The following is a 21896-nucleotide window of genomic DNA, read 5'->3' on the forward strand; positions in this document are numbered from 1 at the left end:
ATGCCATGTCATTTCTCTGTGGTCTTGTGAAAAGCATAGTCTTCTGGGCTAAGTTCACTTCAAAACTGTCATTTTTTTATCACCGTGTCTAGAATTGAAAAACCATAATAAATGATCCTTTATGTTGATTTTGTTTAACAGACTTGCCACAAGCAGGAATTGTTCCTGAACTGTTATCTCCTGAAATATTTTGAGGTCTGAATTAGCAAAATGTTAGGAAGAGTGGCTATGGTTTGCATTTTAATGTAAGAGTGAATACAATCTGCTATGTTGATTTGATTTTTAATTTTAAGTCTCACAAATCATAGAATCATAGAACATTAAGGGGTTGGAATGGACTTTATAGATCATCTAGTCTCAAGCCCCGTACCATGGGCAGGGACACCTCCCATTAGACCAGGTTGCTCAAGGCCTTGTCCAACCTGGCCTGGAACACTTCAGGACTGGAGTATCCACAACCTCCTTGGCCAACCTGTTCCAGTGCCTCGTCACCCTCACAATAAAGAATTTCTTCCTAATAGCTAACCTAAATTTCCTCTCTTTCGATTTGCACTCATTACTCCTGGTCCTATCACTGCAGTTTCTGATGAATATTTTAGAAGTGTTACAAATTCTCAGTCAGCTTCTGATATTTTATGACAGGCCATGGTATTTAAAACAATTTCCTGTTTTATCACTTGTTTTTGTGCAACATTGAAAGTTTGTTTCTTTGTACCTGCTTTGATGACTTTTCTCTTGGTTTTTTTTTCTGTTTAAGTTGTTCAAGCTCCATCTCTTGGGATTTCTGTATCTTATTGGCTTAATCTTTTCAGCATGCTGAGTTTTGGAACCTGTTCTACAAACTGTTTTCCTTTCCTCATGTTTTGACTCACCACCCAGATGCCGCACCAGGGTACTGCGGAAATGTTTTGGTCCATTGCTTTTCAGGAAAGATGTAGATGACCCTTAGCGTGGGTTTGAATACTGTTCACACTTGCTTTTCTCCCTGTCTCCCAGTTTCTTTCTTGGACAAATATGCACACAAACATATATACCCAGTCTAAAGGAGTTCTGACAGTGCCTGTATCCCTGCTATAAATTCCTTTTTCAGGCCGCTTTCTGATCTGTGTTTTATGACAATATTTCTTTGGATTGTCCAGTGCCTTCAAGTGACAATTTTATAATTATTTCACACCATGTATATATTCGTAGGTTCTCTGTTGGTCTTTTTTCAGGCTTTTCAGTCTCAGCAGGCTTCATGTCCCACTCCAGAGCCTGACATCTACAAAGTTATTTAGGATGTGGGTCATCTTGTCTTAGGGTATGAAGTTGGTTTTGTAATGGCAGGCTCTCCTGGCTGTGCAGTGATAGGTCTTGTCTGGAAAGCATTTGTGACAGTGTGCTGGGTGACTTGCCGGGGAGGCAGCTGCGGTTCAGCTCCTGAGGCTCCACTGTTGTGACAGTCCCCATCAGCAGCCTCTGGTGCTGTGTGCTCTGATCCGTCCATCATGAACAGCCACTGAAACATCTTCCCTTCGTACTTTCCAGACCTTTCCAGTAGGATTTTAACTATCCGTTTTAGGATCAGTTGCTGCTTTACAGGTTCATAATTTTTTAGTAGTGTGGATACATTTTCTGCTTTTTTTGTGGGAATCAAAAGGCATAATGTAACAATGTTAGTTTGAATAAGCTATATGCATCAGGATTTTATAGGCCCGCATGTAGAGGCATACATTGTCCCCCGCACAACCAGAGAACATGGTAGTGAGTTACTGATGTTAAAGGGTAATTCAGAGAGAGCATGGTGTCAGAGGTGTCCCTTTAGAGAGGAAGTATCCCATAAACACCAAACAGTGGTAACAAGGTACATGCTGTCTCATACATGCAAGGTATGAGGCAACATGCAAGTGATGCTGTATGTATGAGTTAATTAACATCTGTATAAAGTATTTATAAAACTAAACTAAATTAGCAAAATTAGTAATATGCTTTCTCCAGCATGTAATGCAATGATACCAAACCTAACATAATATTTCTTGTTTAAAATATTTTTTTATTTGTATTGGTATTTCAGTTTGAGAAACTTGGGAGCAGAGTAACCTCTGCTGAAAGTTAAGGCTTGGTTTGAAGTATTTGTTTCAACACTTGTCCTCAGTCCTGCTTTCCTTCTCAGGCTGTATTTTAATTTGTCCACCAGGGCCCCTGGCTTGCTGGGCACAGTGACAGGCGCTGTCACTGATAGGTTTTCTATGTGGGACTTGTCTTGAACCCTTCTTCAAGAAGGCTGCAGTTTATATGTTGTCTTTTTCTGTGATGCTGTTTGCAGTGGAGTAAATAATCTGCCTCATGTTTTAGAGGACACAGAAGCTTGTTTTAGGAACAGATGAACTTTATTAGCTAGGAACAGTGTCTCGTAAGTATCAACATTGCTTGGGGGTTCTGCATCAGTCTCCATTTTGCTAACTGTCATAGGGAAGACCTTGTAATTTTTGGTTTAAATAGGCAACGCAGTGGAAGAGTGAAAAAGAAGAGTAAGAAAGTTAAATGTCATGGCTAAAGCCTCACACCAGTATTAGTGCTTGGTCTTTGATTCCTCGTCCTGTGCTCTTTCCCTCGGACCACTCTTCCCCATTTCTGCTGCAGTCACTGAATAGGCTTCATCTCCAAATTAGTAAATTCTGGGAAAACTTCCAGCTTCTTCTTTTTGGCATCTTGCCTGTTTTTTCTGCATTTCCATCCTCTACGATTTTGCAGCCTTGCTTTCCATCGCTAGCTAAACCTAGATCTTGCTGGAATCTATTACAGTATTCTGAAATTTGCCAAACTAAAACTTGCCCCTAGAGTCTGCAGAACTGGAATTTCTTCATGCTCTTGTTACCTGGTTCTTTGGGCTCATTAGCTGATAGGTTGCAGGATTTGTTTTAGATGTGATTTTAAACCACAAAAGGACAGTGCAAAGATGCAGTTGTTGTTTCTAATGCAGCTCTGGCTCTTCAGCTGCGAGCTTGCTCTGGCCAGACCCAAATTCTTCCATTCTCCAGAGGGAAAACCTGAAAGCAGTGGCCAGTGTAGGTTGCCAGATTGTGGATTGACATGCCATTATGGAGTTAGGAGAGGGCTGTGGTGTGCAGCTGCTGTGGTAGGATGGGGAAATGTACTTCTTTCCAGCCAGAGTGATACAGTAGCCCTAGAGAGGAGCTTGTATCACAGAGAGGCATCCTGGGGGCACAGGAGTGTCATTGCTCAGGGCATCTTCTCTGCTGCGGGGAGACTTCTTGCAGGAACCTTTATGTCCAAATATGCTGGCTGCATTCTCTCGGTTTTTAAAAATCAATACATTCGTCCCAGAGCTCTCCCTATTGATTGGTTTTACCACTACCATCAGCACATCACAGAAAAAGAAGAGCAGAGCTGCTGGTTCCTGTGTGAAAAACTGTGAGCATGGTGTGTATTCACTTCATCCCATGCTCTGGCTTTCTGCAGACCTTGAAGTGGCACTGGCTCTGCTAAGGATCCTTATGCAGTCAGTGTTCACCGGAACAGACAGGGTGAAAGTCCCTGACGGAAGTTGGCTTCTGTAATTTAAATTGCTCAATGATGACTTTTAATTGCTTGCTTTCTAAAATCACCACGTGCTGGGAGGCATTAGTTTTACTCTGTGTCTAGAGTATGTAGACTAAAAATAAATTACTTCCTCTGGGCAGGTGTTATTTTTAGGTTTAACACAGCAAAAGGTAGTGTGTTGTAGAAACTTCCCCTTTTTGAATAATGAAATATTTTCCAATTGTGATAGCAGCCATTAGTTTTTTCAAAATTGTTGAGCTACATAATAGTTTTAAATATAAAATATTAAATGTAACTGATGACTGTGTATTGAAATATGAATTAAATGCTATACATATAAAGATTCTAAATGATTACTGTTGAGGCATTAGAATAAGTCAAAATTAATTTGTACTTGAGAGCTATGATTGATATAATTTTTCTTCTGTTCCTTTTTATGTTAGCTTTTGGCAGTGTCTATTGTTTTTGTTTAGCTGTCAGAAATAAAAAAGGAACTGCACGGTAGTGCTGTATTTTATGTTATATTTGCTATTAGACAAATATAAAAAGGACTTCAGAAGTGTATGGGAATGCAGATATTTATTTTTAAGGCACACTTTTATCAGAGTAATTTACAATACACTTACTACTATCATAAAGCCATTAGCTTAATTCCCTTGCAAGTAGGCATCATGTGATGAGCTGTACTTGAATGTCTTCAAAATAAGCAATGGTGGAAAGGTGCTTGTGCTGCTGCTACTTTAATCACATGTGGGATAGCTTCCCTCCAAGGCACAGAGCTTGTGCTCAGGTCTCTGCCATCAGGGTTGGTTGGTTTTTAAGGCTCTAACTTGTTTAAAGCAAGCTTGGGTTAATGTTAGCTGCTGCAATTTGCAGTTTAGATCTAGTCTCAATATAGGGGAGGGTATGATCCAGAATGAATGTTCATTCTGGACACAAGTACTAAGAAAGGACAGATAGCAGGGAAAACCACAATTTTAAAGTCAGCATTTTCAAATAGTGAGAAGGAAAACTACTCAGACTCAAGGGAGTGGATTTGCTGTCTTATCCCTGGCTGAGAGCTCTGAGTCCCTTCTCTGTCAAGCTGAGTAGGGCTGGAGGAAGACCAGGGGAGTAGCTTTTTATCACGTTCCTTGTTGCTTTATCCTTTTAAATGAAAGGCAGCCAATGAGCTCCACTATTTCAAACAGAAATATGACTGTACTATATAATCTTATTTTCCTGGTCATTATGAATTAATAAATGAACAGCAAGGTTGTTTTGCTGAAGGCCTAACTGGAGAAGTCAGTAGCTGAGCATTTTACATCTCTGTACATAGACTAGATATGCATAAAGGGAGAGAACATCTGGCTTATAAATGCTCTCTTTTGGTGAGCACACTCAGTTGCAATGAGCTATAATTGTCAAGGGTTAGCGAAATATTGTGTTGTATTTTTTCTGTAGTTGACCGATGTGTTATCTTATTCCATCTGAAGATGAGAAGAGAAACTTTGCACTATTTCACACAGTTTGCAAATATTAGGATATGGTTAGAAGCAAATGCTGTCAAAGCTCTTAAAAACTGCTACTGACTTCAGCAACATTAAATTAAGGTAATATTTTAAGATAGTCTGGGTTTGGTGCAATTTGTGTAACTTCTAAGGGTTTTTTTACCATCACAATTCTTTAAATCCCTTGTTCTTCAAAAATAAGTAACTCAAAGTTCTGTGCCAATTCAAAATTCAGTTCCATTTCATTTAAAGCCACTGTACTTTACCAAATGAAGTACACAATGATCTGTATATGAGAAGTTTAGTGAGATGGAGAAAATATGTAAGTATTCAATAGCTATGTCTTTTGATTGCAGTTCAAGCTTAATTGTTCTAATTCAGATAGAGTGATGAATTCAGGGGTAGTAAGCAGGAGACTTGGAGTACCCGATGATGCTTTATTTTGGATATTGCGAGTTTTAATTATTAAAGGCTGTGCTCTCAGCGTCTGACAAAGCTTAATAGAAGCTCTTTGGGAAAACTTGGTTGAGAGAAGAACATACATGTTCTGCAAAAGAGGATGGCCATGCATTCACTAGGTGTTAATAAATATGTTAATAAATAGGATCACATACGACCAGTTTCCTTCTAGCACCTAAATTCTTCCCTCTCTCCTGCTGCAGAGCTTCCTGGTGGAAATGCAATGAGCAAATATGATCAACAGTCACTCAACCAAAGATTTGTTCTCTTCTTCATTTCCTTACTACTGTTAGACTACACTGTTACCAAATCTTACATTCTCAATTCCATTTGTATCATAACTAGTTTTGGTTCCTTCCTCAGAGTACTGGCTGCCTCCTGCTTTAATTTCTGGCTTTTTTGTTTTGTTTTTGTTTGGTTGGTTTGCTTGATTTTGGTTTTGGTTTTCCCCTCTACCTTCCCCTTTCTCCAGTTTTTCTGCCCAAAACTGTGACAAAGGGAAATACAGGTATATTCCTGTGCTATCAGATTTTTCTCTTCCTGGCACAGATCCAGTTTTTGTTTGCTGTGCTCCTTTTAATTCTCTTATTGCAGTCTGTATTGGCATCTGTGTCATGCCTGCCCTTGTCTTTTACTTTCCTCCTTGACCTGCTAGCCAGTCTACCTCCTCTTACCTCTAAGCTCACTTTATTCTTGTTATGCAGTTGTTTTTCAACTTCTTGAATCCAGTTTTTGTGTATTGCTGCTCTCCACAGTCTCTAATGACCCTCTTTTGAAGAAAGCTCTAAACCAGGACTCCATCCTCATTAATGACTCTGTTTACTTAAATGTCTCTGCTGATCTGTATATGGCTCTTCCATTTTATGGTTTACTTATAAATTCTTCAGGATAGGGCACCCTTTTTTACAGTATTCAGCTCAGTTAGCACATTGTTTTATGGGTATGACTATAAACTACTATGGAAGTCCAAATAACCAATATATTTTTGATTAAAGGTTCCTCCCCCCTGCACACCTTCTCTCTGGGTATTTGACTGAAATTATGTAGGTTATTGGTGGGATTGATAAAAAATAGCATTTTTAAATGGCACAGCTAGTTATCTGCAAACGTTGGCTCACAAATTTCCATTGTGCTACAAATTTAGAGCAGAATTTTGCTAATCTTTCTCATGTGAACTGACCTACTTAAGTCAGTGGAGTGCTAATATTTGCCACACAGTAAGGATTTGGCTCGTAATCTTGGGGAAAGCATTTGCATGCACACAGGGAATATTGTCTAGTGTTTTTGCTAAAGGCTTCCTCCTCATTCCGTTTCACCTTATGAGATTTTTTTAATTTAAAAATTGGAAGGTAAAGGTAAGTGCAGTTTGCCCTGTATGTGATGCCTAAGAAAGTTGTCTGTGAACCTCTCTTATTCAAATGGTGAATGGAGAAAATTATCTCTGGATGTAAGTTATTATTTTGGACTTGAGAAAAAAATGTCTACTTGGCTCCTAGGAAAAAATGAAAACATCTTGAACTGCTTAAATTACACCCAACAAATAATAGGTGTAAAAAATGATAGATTGTAGAAATTGTAAAGCTTCAACTGATTGAGGACAAATAAAGGACAGTGATTGGCAAGCTTACATGGAAGAGCAGGAACAGCAGGAAGGGCAGAATTCTCTCAAGCACTGTAGAAATTGCAGACACGCCGGTCACAGAAATTTAGAGGTATTTACAAAGAAAATGATTCCTGGTGTTTTTTCACAGACTGTCAGTGTGACTTTTTTTGAGATTTTACACAGCATTCACATAATTTATTATGGATTTATTTTCAGTAATAAATTTTCTATATAATTCTTTTTCTCAGAACACATATTCATTTTCTGTATATTTGTAGATATAAATTGTTCCTGTGCCTTCTTACTGAAATGTGCTGCTTGATTTTTGGGATCAAATGCCCTGCAAGGTGACATTTCTTTCAGTTTTAGCATCATCACAGTGATGGGAGGAAAGCTGCTCAGTGTTACCTCCACAGAGGAATCCACACTCTGTAATACATCAGCAACAAAGGACGGGCTAAAGAGAATCTCCATCCTTTACTGAATGCAAGGGGAAGCATAGTGACAAAGAATGAGGAAATGGCTGAGGTGCTTAATACCTTCTTTGCCTCAGTCTTTAATAGTGAGACCAGTTGTTCTCGGGTACCCAGCCCCCTGAGATGGATGACAGGGACAGGGAGCAGAATGAAGCTCTCATAATCCAAGGGGAAATGACCATTGATCTCCTATACAACTTAGACATTCACAAGCCTATGGGGCTGGATGGGATCCACCTGAGGGTACTGAGGGAGCTGGCTGGTGAAGGGTCTGGAGCACAAGTCTGATGAGGAGTGGCTGAGGGAGCTGGGAGTGTTTAGCCTGGAGAAAAGGAGGCTCAGGGGAGACCTTATTGCTCTCTACCTGAAAGGATGTTGTAGCCCAGTGAGGATCGGTCTCTTCTCCCAGGCAACTAGCAATAGGATGAGAGGAAATGGCCTCAAGTTTCACCAGGGGAGGTTTAGATTGAATATTAGGAAAAATTTGTTCACTGAAAGGGTTGTCATGCACTGGATCAGGCTGCCCAGGGAAGTGATGGAGTCTCTATCCCTGGAGGTATTTAAAAGATGTGTAGATGTTGGACTTGGGGACATGGGTGCTGGTCTTGGCAGTGCTGTGTTAATGGTGGGACTTGATGATCTTAAGGGTCTTTTCCAATCTGAGATGATTCTATGATTCTAAAGCTGTTGTCTAATGTGGGTGCCTTAGTGAGAAACTTAAGCATCCAATATACAAGATGGAGAATGAGAGGTTTAAATGACACTGAGTATATAAGGAGCTCAGGTTTTAACAGAAGCACCTAGGTTACCAGGCAGTTTGACTGTCTCTTGCACAGATGCTGAAGGGGAAGTGCCTTCTTGACCCAGTGGTCTAACCACGGTGTTAATAGTTGAGTGTAAACTGGCTGTTTGTTGCACTCTTTGCCAAGGACTTGGGCGGAGCTGGGATTTCGTGTGCAGTGCATATTGCTCATAGACCCTTTTGTCTTGGGAAAAACAAATCCAAGATGATAACATAATGTGTCAGGGAATGGCAGAATACACCAGCACCATCACATAGGTTAGAACCATTTTATACAAAGTAAATACCAGTGTTTGCAAGGCCTCCTTCCTCATTTCTGAAGAGGATAGGGCAGACACTGGAGAGTGCTGGTACTGCCACAGTATTGACTGATACTCTCAATGCAGAAATATAATTTTTAGTATTGTCACCCACAAAACCCGCATATAAATAAAATGCATTTTATAGAGGTGCAAGTATTGAATAACTTCTTTACTTTTCCACCCATTCAAATGTGAAGATTTTATAATATTTACTTGTAAGGTTGGAGATGGTTCTGTTTTATTTATTCATGAGAAAAAGAAGAAAGTCACTCTTCTTTCCCTCCCAGCCTTACTTCATCCTGAAATTAGACATTTATCCTTGGATAGGTTTTTACATAGTTCTCTGCTTTTTCCAATGTCACGTGCCTGTTTATAGTAGTAGCAGGGTAGTTGAATTTTCCTTCAAGAACTGTATGTCTTAGCTTCTTTAAAAAGAAATAAAACCGAAACAGTAAAAAATTTCAAGATTCGTTCAGAGTTACACAAAATACTGTAGTAATGCTGACAACTAGATTGTATTTTTTGTGTGCAATTCCAGGACCTAGAGCACAGGACTGCCCTTCTCTCCCCTAAATTGGTTTTGTGATTGTGGACTCCCTTAGCATGCTGTAGTGGTGGTTTGTGGTTTCTTGAACAGATACTGAAAGCTAAAGGAGAGAATTTTGCTGTAATATAAGCCATTAAACATCTGGACTAAAGAGCAAGCTTTATTTTATAATACAGGTGAGTAATTTTCCTCTTCTACTTATGTTCGTACTTCTGAGTACACATATTTCAACTTTGCTTTTTCAAGATGATAGGATAGTGCAGTGAAAGAGAGTAGCAGGTTTAAGAAAACCTCATGACCTGCAAACATTCCCTTTGTCCAGCTTTTCTTTCCTGTACAGGGAAGATACAGAGGTTGTTTTCTGCCTCTCATTTTTTAATACTTTGTAATTTGTCATTTATTTACAAAACTGGGGGTAAAAAAAGATGAATAACAGTTATTTTATCTTACTTTTTCTGAATGGTTCCCTTGCCTCTAACAAATCCTTTTGCATAGGCAGATATTTGGCAATTTCAGTAGCACTTATCCAGGCTGACATTGAACGACTGTTGCTTTTGCTGCAGATGACAGCACGACTAGCACAAAACCGTGGCCGCATGTTAGTGTGCGGTACGTGTCGATGCAAACCCGTTTAGGCGCCTTGAAGTTTCTTCTCCCTCATCCCCCCCCATCCCTCCCTCCCTCGGTGTTTTTCCTCGCCCGCGTTCCCGGCAGCGGAGCCGAGATGATTACCTGCAGTCCCATTTTTCACTCCGCTCCATGCAGATGCGGCGCGGGCGGGCCGCGGGCGGGGAGGGGCCAGCGCTGATGCAGCACCGGCGTGTGACAGCGGCGCGGCCCGAGCCCGCTCCGGGCGGGTCCTGCTGCAGTCCGCGCATCGCCACCTGCCAGCGGCACCGCCAGCCCGGCGGCAGGCGCCGGGAGGAGACGCTGCGGGGGCGCTTGTTTAAGGAGTACTTGCCTGGCTGAACCACTGGGTCATTCTTTAACTGTGGGAGAAGTGCCTGTGCTGCCTTCACGCAAGCTCTCTACTGGCTTTCTGCAGTCGTAATTTCTCGGAGTCGTCTTTCCCTTCTCCCTCCGGCTTTTTCCCGCTACTTCTTTTTCCTTTCCCCCCCCCCCTTTTTTTTCCCCTGATCGTTATTCACCCCCCCAATCTGTGCTGCCTCAGTAGCTCTCATTATGCTGTGCTCAGTGGCCCGGTGTGTTCCCCGCCTCTGCTAGGCAGTGGCAGCATGGATGGTGCTCTTGTGACGACCTCTGCTGATGCTATCAGTCCACTGCGGATAGGCATGCTGAGTAATCCTGCTGTAAATGGGCGAGGACACGGACACACGGAAAATTAACCACAGCTTTCTGCGAGACCACAACTATGTGACTGAAGGTAACATGAATACTGTCATTATTCTCTTCTTGCACTGCGTATTCTGTGCCGGGAATGCACTGTCATGTTTGGAGATGTAGGCTCTTCCTTTTTTTTCTCTTTTAAACAGGGGGAATTTCAAGGCGTTTTTCTGTGGGATGTAGCAACAGAATGTGTTTGAATTTGCTAAACCCCGAAGGCATTCTGTCATGCTACAACAGTATGTGAAACTACGTGGGCTGGAGAAGGTCTTGCATTGTGCTGAGTTTCTGCTTGTGAGGTGTGCAGCACCTGGCATTGAATTCACAGTAGCTGCAGTGTGCAAGATTGGAAGCAGTTGGTTACTTTAAAAAAAAGATGAAAGATTTGAGAGCACCAAAGTAAGAGAAATAATCTGTAAAGTTAACTGTTTGCTGGTGTAATAAGGGTTATGCATCTCATTTTGGTAATTATAGCCTGAGCATTACAGACATTGCTGAGTTGATTGTTCCCTAGAGAACTGTATACATTTAGAAGGGATGTGTAAGCATCATCTTTTGAAATACTTCTACCTTCTTTCCATCCCCTGTGTATGTGCAAGGTACATGAGAAAAGGCACCTTCATTTTAAACCATTCAATGGCTGGTAGGTTATTACATAAAAAGGAATTTTCCTGCAGGTGACACACATTAAATGCTGAGAGAATTTACCTTGAGAATAGTGAAATGGTCGGGTGAGGTACTGGTCTGTATTTTCTTGCCAGAAAGTTGGTTTAAGAGTAGGCCATTTTAAGATTGATTGAACAAGAGAAATGTGCTTGTAGATGTTTGACTTTGCAAATATATTTGTATGTGCAGTTTTAATAGCACTTTTCAGCAGCAGAAACAGTACTTCAGTGTAGGCTTATATAATATGAACATACTTAACATCAGGGTCAACCAATACTACTTGAGACTCAGTCTCCAGATTCTGTCGTCATTTGATCAATGCCCAGTCACTTAATACTCCCATGCTGCATCCTAAAATGTGATCAGCTGATGCTCTCTTGATTATTGATGATTTCAGTTTTTTTAGAATGTAGAAAACATCAGGATGATTTAGAATGTAGAAAACAGCAGGATGATTTTGCCATACTGGGAACACAAGGCAGATTTTTAGAAGAAAAATTAAAAATACCATATATTGTTACCAGTGACTGGTGTAATTGCTTGCCAATCTTGCCTCAAGGACATTCTTTGCACTCTGGTTCATGTTTCAGTAATTTTTAAATTCATTTTGAAGTTTTGGTTAGTACTTTTTGTCAGAATGATGATTTATGTTTTGAGATGTAGTCACCTGTAATAACATTTGAGGAAACTTTGTCTTAAATTTGTAAATTTATGCCTTAGATTCTGCAAAATGCACAATATAATGACTGCAGTGTACCTGCTACATGGTGAAATTCAGATGTATATTTAATGTGCACGTGCAGCTATGTTGAAAATTGAATTTTCAAGTGTCTCGGTTTTGTAATCTGAGGAAAATAGTTCCTTGTGGATTTTGCAAATCTGTATTCTCCTATTTTATATGTTATGGGTGTTCTAAAAATTAGATGGAGATCTTTAGTATTGTTTGTGACACTGCTGATGCAAGTGTTAGTTTTTTCTCATGTTTTATCTTCTCTTGATATTTGAATCAGAAGGTCTAGATATTCTTCTGGGATAGCACATGGAGTGGCTTGTCTGAAATGGGTCAAAATATACCTTAAATATCCACATTGGCCTGTATTATATTTTTCCTGTGATCAGAAGTCATCATGAAATATGTTGGCATCTGTTTTTGGAACCTGCAGTAGCAAAGTGCCAGTTCTTCAGCTCTGCCTAGTTAGTGCTTGTTGGGAATGCTCACTTGGTCAGGTGTAATAAAATTCTTCACATCTGTTATATCTGAAATTGCTATACATTTTAAAAGCTCTTGGAAATCATGAGGGAATGGATTTATCTGTGAAATTTTTCCAGGGACACCTTCAACTCAAAGAGGAACATCACAAATTTAATTTCTCATTGATATACTTTGTTCAAAATGCATAATGAATACCTGAGTTGAACTGATACTTAAAATGTGCTTTGCTTGTTCTGTTGTGGGGTTTTGGGTATTTTTTTGTTTAAAGATTTGGCTTAAAGATGAAGCAATCTTAAACACTTCTCATCTGTAAAGGCCTGTAGTCCTTCCACAGTCCTTGTGTTTGGTCCCATGGCATCTTAAGTGCTGCATGTAGCAAAATACATATAAAAAGGCAGTGATGTATTACTTTGTTATACTTCTTTGGGGTCAAATCTAAGTCTTTCTTTTGGGGTCTTTAGCTTTTGTAATCCACCATTTAAAACTAAGTAATACTTTATATTATGTTCAGTATATTAGAGAAGTTACCAATTCATTGTTGTTTGTGAATAACTGCAGTTTTATCTTGTTTTCAGAGTATTAAAATCTTGGTAAGTGGTATCCTCTGTCCTTGGTGCTCCACGCAGCAGACTAAATTCTTTTACAAAGAAGGTATTTCTAGCCTTTACATGTACATTCTTCCTCTAACTATTCCCTGAGGAAAGTAAAGCCAGTAATAATCAAGAAGATGCACGTTAACTATAGTCTTACTTTACTTCTCTTCCTCTTCCTCTTCAGTGATTTAAAAAAGCCTAAATAATTAGATGACACATGAATTCAGGGTATAGGAAAACTGTGAGCCAAGTCTGATTTGCTCTGCTCTTGCTAGGGGGCTGCGTTCTAACAAAACTGCTTGCTTGAGCAAAGTCAAATTTCATCTCTTTGATAGGTCATTATTTTGTAACATTGGGGTTGTCTGTATGAAATGTGGCTTTACCTTGACTACGGAAAATGGAATTGGTTTTTAAATCTCAGCAGTTTTTTTATTTGATGTTACACCGTTGATGTTATACTGTTTCTGGTAATAGGCATTATAGACACACATATGAGAACAGTGACTACCTGGACCTGTTTCTCCTGTTTCATATGCACAACTGCAATAAACCAAATGGAATTAAAACATGCAGGACTTGAATAATTTTGTCATTTAAAGTCTTAAAATTATGTTACAGTTGCACAATGGAAATTCCAGCAGCAATATACAGAAAGTTTTTCAGTGATCACTTTCAAAAGTGGTCTTTGAAGCAAACTGCTTTAATTGGAGTTGTTTGTGGGGGGAAAACAGAAAAGACCTGATGAGACTTGTAAAGAAAGAGAGGATAAAGATCTGAGGCCTAGAAAATGTGACCTGTGAGGAAAGATTGAACTTCTTTGTAAAGGTGGTGAAATGCTGGGATATATTGCCTGGGGAGCTTGTGTAATTTTTATCTCTGAAGTTTTTAAAAGCAGGTGACATAGATGTCTGTAAGAAATGACATGGGGATAGCTGAGCCTCCCGTGGGGCAGAAGAATGGACTAGATGACCTCTGAGATCTGTTCAGGCTTGTGATTCATTGCTGAGCTGTGTTTTATCTTAATTGCCTTTTGCACCACTACAGCTGTGGGAACCAGCTGCCCAGGAGGTGTTGGGTCAGTACAATGTGTTATTTCCACAGCAACTGTAGGAGCATTGAGGAGAGAGGAGAGGCACGGGAAAAGAAGATGGGCTGGATGGGAGAAACATGATCCTTCCTCACTTACAGACAGAGTCTGTTAGGGGAGAGGGCAAGAAAATTGTGGACAGTGAGTTGGGGGAAGGGGGATAAAGGAGGCTTGTGTGCTTTAGAGGGCAGAGAATGTCCTTCAGCCCTAGAGTTCCCTTGATGTTACCTGTGCTTAAGATTAATGGTAAAACTCACAGGACTGCTGATGTGCTTTACTGTCTCTGGGCCTTGGGATCAGCCAAGAATCAGATCTAACTCAGAACAGTGAATTGTGTGGTACAATTCCTATATTCCTACCAGGGGCAAAAAGCTGTAGGAATCAATGGTGCCACTCTTTTGCTCAACTGCCATGTTAATTCAGTTACTCTGTATTTTACTGATTTAATGATTAACAGAGAAATAATGAACAAAATTCACTATTCTTGCCAAACTGTGTTAAAGGATGTGGTTCACCCCCATGATCCCAAATTTGGTTGGAGAAATGCTTCTCTGGTGGCCAAGGCGTGTCGCAGGTTGCATGCAGGCACATCTAGCATATGAATTGATCCCTGCCATTTTCTGCAAGATCCCTGTTTTGGGAAGGAATAAAAAGTTGCTTATACTTCCAGTTTCTAGAGAGACACAGGTTCCTCTCTTGGTCTAGGCCTATACAAGTGAAGCCAGTGGAATTGCACTGGTGCAGTGGGGCAGAAGCTGACCTGCACTATCCAGTCATTTGTATGGCTGAATTGAGCCCGTTGGTTCCATATGGCTTAACTCCTATGAAAAAGTTAATCATGTAAATGGTGAATTAACCTCCTCAAATATGATATTTGAAGAATAATGAGAATTATCAATGTAGTGTAAAACATACTGAATCATAACCATGTGAAATGTTTATTATAGAGGAAAAAAAAATTTTTTTTCATAATGATTTTAAAGGAAAATCCTCTGCAGATAATAAAAACAAATTTTTGGGGCCTTTTTTCCACCTTAACTAAAGAAGTTAATATCTCTCTTCTTCAGTATTCAAAGTTAAGGGAAATCTATTTTCATCTGCCAGAAAGAAATTTATTTATGAGCTTTTCTTTCATAAGCATCTCAAATATAATTTGAATAGAGTTTAATATCTGAGAGTATTGGATGAATATAGTGAACAGATACCAGTCTACTAGCTCAGGCTCACCATCAGTCAGTCTAGTTCACTGATTTCTACTTATTAAGAAAAGTGCAAGAGGTAACTCTTCCTCTCTTAACCTTCAGCAATTCAGGATTTATGTTGTGAATATTGATGATTTTTATCTTTTTACAGAATTCATTTAGAAGCAGTTTTAGAATGACCCTAGAAATTATTGCTTATTCTTAATCTAGTCACTTGCATTTTTTTTTCCTCGAGTAGAGAATGAATAGGGGTAAACCTTGTTAAAGCATAACTTTGCCCCTTGTTAAACACAGGATGTAGTTGTGTCTTTTTGTGCATGGATTTGGTTCTTTTATTCACAGTGATATTCATATGAATGTTGTGGGTAGGCTTGAAGATTTGGATTAATAAGGTTTATTTCATCCAAGTGGTGTTGCTGACTGTAATCTGTACTTGTGCAGCTTAGTTGGGAGGAGGCAGGGCTGGAGCATTGCTGTCACACTGGCTTGCACTGAAGCCCAATCCCTTTGCTCACTCACTCAAACCTGCAGCTGGATGTGAGGTTCAGCATGCAGGAAATTCGAACACTACTACTCAAAGCTTGTATCTGCATAGCACAGACATTTTAAGGCAATGACATTTAAGGCAACATCTGTATGGGCAACATGGGGCAGCAATTTATTCTGACAAGCCCAGAAAAAGCAGAATAGATTTAGCCAAAGTGAATTACACTATCAGAAACACTTGTCATGATGCAGTACCAGCGACACGTTCAAAGTACTCCACTGACATAATTTTCATACTACATCTGTTAGACACTCATAATATCATTGTCTCTATTTTACTTGCCAATTCTACTTTATGAGGAAATAATAAATCAGGAGTGGGATTAGAACAGTTGATCCTAGACTGGGGCTTTAGTTTCTTAGTTTGCTGTTCCCAGCATTCCCAGAGAGCAGGAACGTGTTACTGTTAACTTGCTACTGCCTCTTCAAAAGACTTGCCTCTTCAAGGATGAGGTTAGTTTAAGGAGTGGTTGTTAGATCTCTTGAGAGCACTTCAACCTGCTCTGAGCTGCAGGACATGCTTCAAAGGCATGCAGTTAACTTGGCCTGGATCTTCATGTAATGTCATGTTCTCCACATGACAGTTATTCACCAATGTCGCATGTACCCTGTAAAATGTTACCAAGTAAATCTCTAATGCTGGCCCACTGGTCTTGGTGGATTGCCCTTAGGGACTGATGGCAACCTTGGCTCTCTTTGCATGCATATATGATCAACAGATGATCTTGCACTCACTAATTAAATAAAAATGTGTTTGGTTGCTGTGTAGTGTGAGAGGTCCTGTAGAAGTGAATAAGATGTATTAACAAAAGACAAGAACAGTCTAGAATATTAGCTACATGACAAACAAGCCAAGCTCCTTCCATGACAGTGAGAATGCAGAGCTGTGAAAGAAGCTGCTTGTACCAATCTGTAGCTTTTCTCAGGTGCCAGCAGACTAGAAACATTATACATACAAGTGATTATAATATATTTAGCTATAAAACTGCTATATGTAATAGATTTACCTACATATAAACCTTAAAAATGGAAGCTCAGGAGGTCAACACTGTGATGTACGTGTAAGATAAAATGCAGGCATAAAATGTTATCTGTGCAAGCTTGACATCTGTGCCAGATTTTTTTGTACTTGAAAGTGACAATTCGAAAGTATTGAAGAACTGAACAACACTGTGCAGGTAGAGTCAGTGCCATTGCAACACTTTATGTAGTATATGCATCATTATGAAAAGAAAACCATACTTTGCAGTGTATTTTGTTTTCTACATAGACCTCAGACATTTCAGCAATATATCATATATTTAAATGGTGAGTTTAGCGAATAATAGATGTGGTTCTTGCATCAGTTTAAAATGTGAAACAATACAATAACACTGAATATTTTATAGTAGAAGAGCTAACTATCTTTTATTATAGCCATAAAAAGGTAATCAATTGTTACTGCTCACGTTGTGTTACTGCGTCATTACTGGTTTTGGTGTCTTTGAGACTTTCTTTCCACAATTTGTTTCATCCACCATAGTAAGGCTTTGTGTTGAGGAGTGTGTGCTAAGAGAAGACAAGGTATTTGCTGGCTAATCTCAGTGTAATTGCTTTGGCCGGGGAAAGGATGGTAGAGTAGGTAATAATCTCAGGAAATTAGATGAATTTGTTATGGGGATTTTTATTTTTTAAAGAAGAAAGGGTTTTAAATTAACTTGTAGCCATGTTGAGGCATTTTCTTGATGAACTATTTCTGTAGTTCTTAGATTAATGCTGAGCTTGCCCTTAGTTATGAATGTGGTCTATATTACTAGTTCCTGGTGAAAGTTCTCCAGTTCTTTATCAAGAACAAAACCCCCACCTAGCAAAGCAGCCTTATATATGATGAGAGTTCCTTTTCTCAGGAATGTTTCCTTGCTGAAAAGCTCTTGTACCTGTTTTTGTTATTGCTTCAATGCAAATGACAACAGACTGTATTTTGCCAGTGCAAAGACAAGTAATAAAAATGTGCATTAAGAGACTCAATTCCTAATAAAATCTCTCAGCACATGTCATGCAGTTCGGTGACTTTTGTGAATTATTAATATGACAGGGATTTGGGATCTGTATTGTTAAATATAGCAATGTTTTTTTCTTTTATGTTCGGTGGTCCATCTGTTTGAAAAAAAGAAGAAAAGGATGCAAACATCTGTGTTATAATGGCATTTGTATGTTTTACTTAGAAACAGAGTACAGAAGAAAGTAAAAGACTGAGAGTTGGTTTATTACCCTCTAGTTCCAGTTCAACTCAAGTCTGATTAGAACTTCATTATTGTCCTCTTGCTTCTTCCTGTTTTGTAGTGCTTTTGTTGTTTGTGTGACTCAGGTGTTGCAAGTAGTCGATGACTGTAAAAAATAACACCTTTTGTGTAAATTCTGAGGTTAATGCTGCCTGTGATAGTACTGTTTGCATTAAATACAGCCATAGCATGCTCTACCTGCTGGGCCAGTTTCTTGTAGAAATAAAGATCATCAGAGTTGAATTAAAATTAAAATTTTGGTTATTTCCTTCTCTCAGTTTTTAATAGCTCCATATTATTTCTCCTTAATCGAAGATGTTAAATGAGCATTTCAAAGAGAAACTAGAAATAGTTTTCAAGCAATGAGCTGGTCACAAATTTTCAATAATTTATTTCTAAACTTTTATCCATTCAACATAACCTCATATTCTATTATTTGACAGGTTTCAATTTATGATAGAACCTGGCAGAAGGTCTTCAATAAATCTTTTCAGCATTTTCAAATGTACAGCTCTAAATCAGGATCTGTCTGTCATTATTTCATAAATAATTTCTGATAGAACATCTTTATTTCTACCTTGTGTTATGATAAAAAGAAAAATTGATTTAATAAATTAAGTAATAATAATTAATTAGAAAAATTAAACAAATAGACACAGTGGACTGGTAAGTGCAGGGCACAATTGGCTGCTAAGGTAGCACATGAGACTTTTGTCATTCTACGTGTTAATTTGACACCCTGTTTGATTTGATACCTTTTGTTTCTGCATGCATATCTGTGATATGGGAATAACCAGTGCAACATGAAGTCAGATGTGTATTCTGTAGTCTCCTTTTGAATGGAAGGTTTAGGTCAAGTGTATTCTCTTTAATCAGCAGTGAAGCTCAAAGCAGAATTCACATACACAGTCTCTTTGAAATAGTTAGATGTGAATCAGTACAGAAATTCCTGGAATGCCTGATGCTAAGAGTCAAGTAATGGTCATATGGATGGTGGTTACTGATCAAGTGGAATGTGAATATGATTTTGTGCGTGTTGTGGGCACTTGTGTTCTTGTATATCTTCCACCTACACAAGTCTTGTGGATGACTGGTGCTACATTTTTTTCTGGTGTGTCTGTATTCCTTCCAGTTGCTGTGCTTGAAATGTGAGTCTAAAAGTATTAAAATGGCTATGGAGAAGTTTCAGCATTGGGAAATGGGACGGTAAGAGCTTGCACTGTATGTCTTTCAAGTCCCAAATGATTCACAGACTCTTTTGTTCTATGTTTGTCAGTGTTTGCTGGTCAGGGGAGAGAGACTTGGCTGTGACTTCCTTATGCCATGGTGTGATAATCAGTGTCTTCGCATTTCTGATTTTCCTCTGAGGTGGCAATGAGCTGCAGCTTTCTGAAAAACTCATTGCTTGGACATGGATTTTATTTTCCTTAAGTGCTAGCTTAGACATTTCTGTGCTTCCATATGCATTTCAGAAAAATGAGTCATATAGAGTAGAGGCCTTTTATGTTACTATGTAAATGTTATGAAGGGTGCTAGATGTAAAACAAGTAAGTTGCATCTGTTAGCAGTAATGATATTGCAAATCAGCCAATTATATTAAAACTTAACATTTACTAGCTGCAGGAATTTATACTACGTCCAAGTGACGGGTTTTAGGTGCCTTAACTTTGAACTGTCCTGCAGAAATAACTGCTGAATGTGATTTGTACAGAGTACAAACAAACAGCTGTTTGTTGCATTGATCTTTCCCAGTTTTTTGGTTAGGTTGTAACTCTGACAATGTTTCTTTTACTTTTTTATACCTTAAAATTAATTTCATGGTATTTAAAATTTGGAGTTTATTTTGAAACTGATATGGATGTGATTATTGTCAGCAAATAGTCTGTTCTCCAGAGGAAGCTGTAGCCTTGGTTGCCCGTCTTTCTTTCTCTGCCGCTGTTGGAGCCTGTCTTGTCTCAGAGGAAGTATCAGAACAGTGAAAGAGGCACTGGTTAGCCCACCAACCTAAGCTTCTTCAGAAAATGTCAGCAAACTTGGCCTGGTATTTATTAAGTTTGTCCCTTGCTAGCAGGGAGGGAAGCATCACACCTGCCTGCTCCTGAGAGCACAGGTTGCTGTGGGCAGTGCTGTCTTCTGCAGGTGCAAAGTTTCCATCTGTCATCAGTGTCCCACCACTGCTCTCTCTAAACTGTTCAGTCACTGTGGTTAAAGACTTAGAGTAGTGAAGCTTTACTGTAATGCTCCTTCAAAACCACCTTGTTATAAGGCTTTTGCAATATTTATGCCCTACTGCGCATAAAGGGGAAAAGGAGGAAATACAAGCTAGAAGTATTATTGGAAAAATGTTTGACAGCTATCCTGGATGTACCTGGGAAATGGTAGTGATAGTAGTAATGTTAAATCTGAAAGCAGAAGGCTTTGATGCTTCTGCGCTATAAATAATTACTGACTAAGACGATTGCCAGTGTGGAGAGTTGTTTGCAGAAGGATTCATTTCTGATTGTTGAGTGTAAGTATATTTAGACAGAAAATGATTTTTGTTTCTGAAAGCCAGAAAGGTGTTGTAAATGGGAGGAATTAGCAATTTGGACTCCACAGAGCAAACACCACCCTGGTTATTACAGATGAGACTTGATGGATTTAGTTATATTGAGGTTAGTACAGGAAGCTATTCCTAAATTTAACATTTTAATGACTGAATTCAGTAATATTGTTTTTAGCAGTTGAATTTACACAGTTTTCTTTAAAAAAAAATTCAGTTTGGCAGTTTCCTTTCCTGAAATGTTGCAAATACTTTTAAGCTCTCAATGTCCTTCTTGCTAAGTCACCCTTGATCTAGAAATCTCAATTCAGAAATTTGTTTTTGCATAAAAGCACAGATATACTCTATCACAACAATAGAATCCAAATAGTTGAGATTAAGGAAAGGAATAAAGGAACTCACCAGAGTCCGCTTTCAAACCTGAACAATGGAGGTGCTCCTGTTCTTTGCCTTTTGCAGTTTTGCACTGCAGTCCAGAAATCGTGACTCCAGAATCTGAGGTTTTATTGTACAAGTGAAACCCTGTAGGAGTTTGCAAGGCAAGATATATTAGTTGCAAATACTGCTGATACTTGCATCCTGAATGTATAAAAGGTAGCTAGATGAGATTTGACTACATGTGACAACAAGAGATACCTAAACATTTTAACTAGGAACTGCCATCATGGGTGGAACCTGACAGTAGAAGAGCTGCTGCACAATTCTAGCAAACTTGAGCACAGTTTTTTCACCTAAAAATAGTAAGTTCACCAATTTGCTCATTCTGGACAAGGAATTTGTTTAAATCTTGCGCTTTAGCTTGTAGGTGCTGGTTCTCATGAGTTTATGTAAAGAGTAATTGTTTTTTGTGTTCCTTATTCTGTGGCCCACTGAGAAACCTTCTGCTGGAGCACAGTAAGATTTTCCTTTGTTTTCATTTTATTTTTCAAAAACTGCTTCTGTTGATGGAAGTTTGAACAGAGTTTATTACCAGAGTTCAATAGTTGCACATGGGCAGAAATAGAGATGAGGTAAAACACCTGTTCATCATAAAAGCAGTAACCCAACAGTTCCTTTAATATTTATCCAACTCAAAATCCCCCGAGTTCCTCTTTTCAACTCTGGGACTACCCAGGTCATATCCATGGATGGTCCGTTTCTGATTTAGAAGGTAACTGCTTTAAAAACTGTCCTCTTTTGATGTTATTTTTGTAAAATAGCTGATTACTCATGCCCGCATT

At 39.0% G+C, this 21896-nt stretch overlaps 1 protein-coding gene across 9 annotated transcripts in view; it reads left to right on the forward strand.

Moving 5' to 3' along the window:
- Nucleotides 1-21896, forward strand: part of PPP2R2C (protein phosphatase 2 regulatory subunit Bgamma) — a 193481-nt gene that overhangs the window by 46338 nt on the left and 125247 nt on the right. For 2 of the 9 annotated variants that reach the window (XM_027686501.1, XM_027686498.1), the window contains exon 1: nucleotides 10069-10606. The exons of 5 other annotated variants lie outside the window; for them this stretch is intronic. Coding sequence is in view for 1 of the 4 variants with exons in the window: in XM_027686498.1 (XP_027542299.1) it covers nucleotides 10537-10606 (70 nt within the window). In the remaining 3 variants the exon portion in view is untranslated. Of the gene's footprint in view, nucleotides 1-9213; nucleotides 9399-10067; nucleotides 10607-21896 lie in introns of those variants that run through there. 2 more of the 9 variants (XM_027686503.1, XM_027686499.1) reach the window with 2 other exon arrangements.

The sequence above is a fragment of the Neopelma chrysocephalum genome, unplaced genomic scaffold, assembly GCF_003984885.1.
Source record: "Neopelma chrysocephalum unplaced genomic scaffold, ASM398488v2 Primary Assembly neopelma1_71, whole genome shotgun sequence".
In the NCBI taxonomy this organism is placed as follows: domain Eukaryota; kingdom Metazoa; phylum Chordata; class Aves; order Passeriformes; family Pipridae; genus Neopelma; species Neopelma chrysocephalum.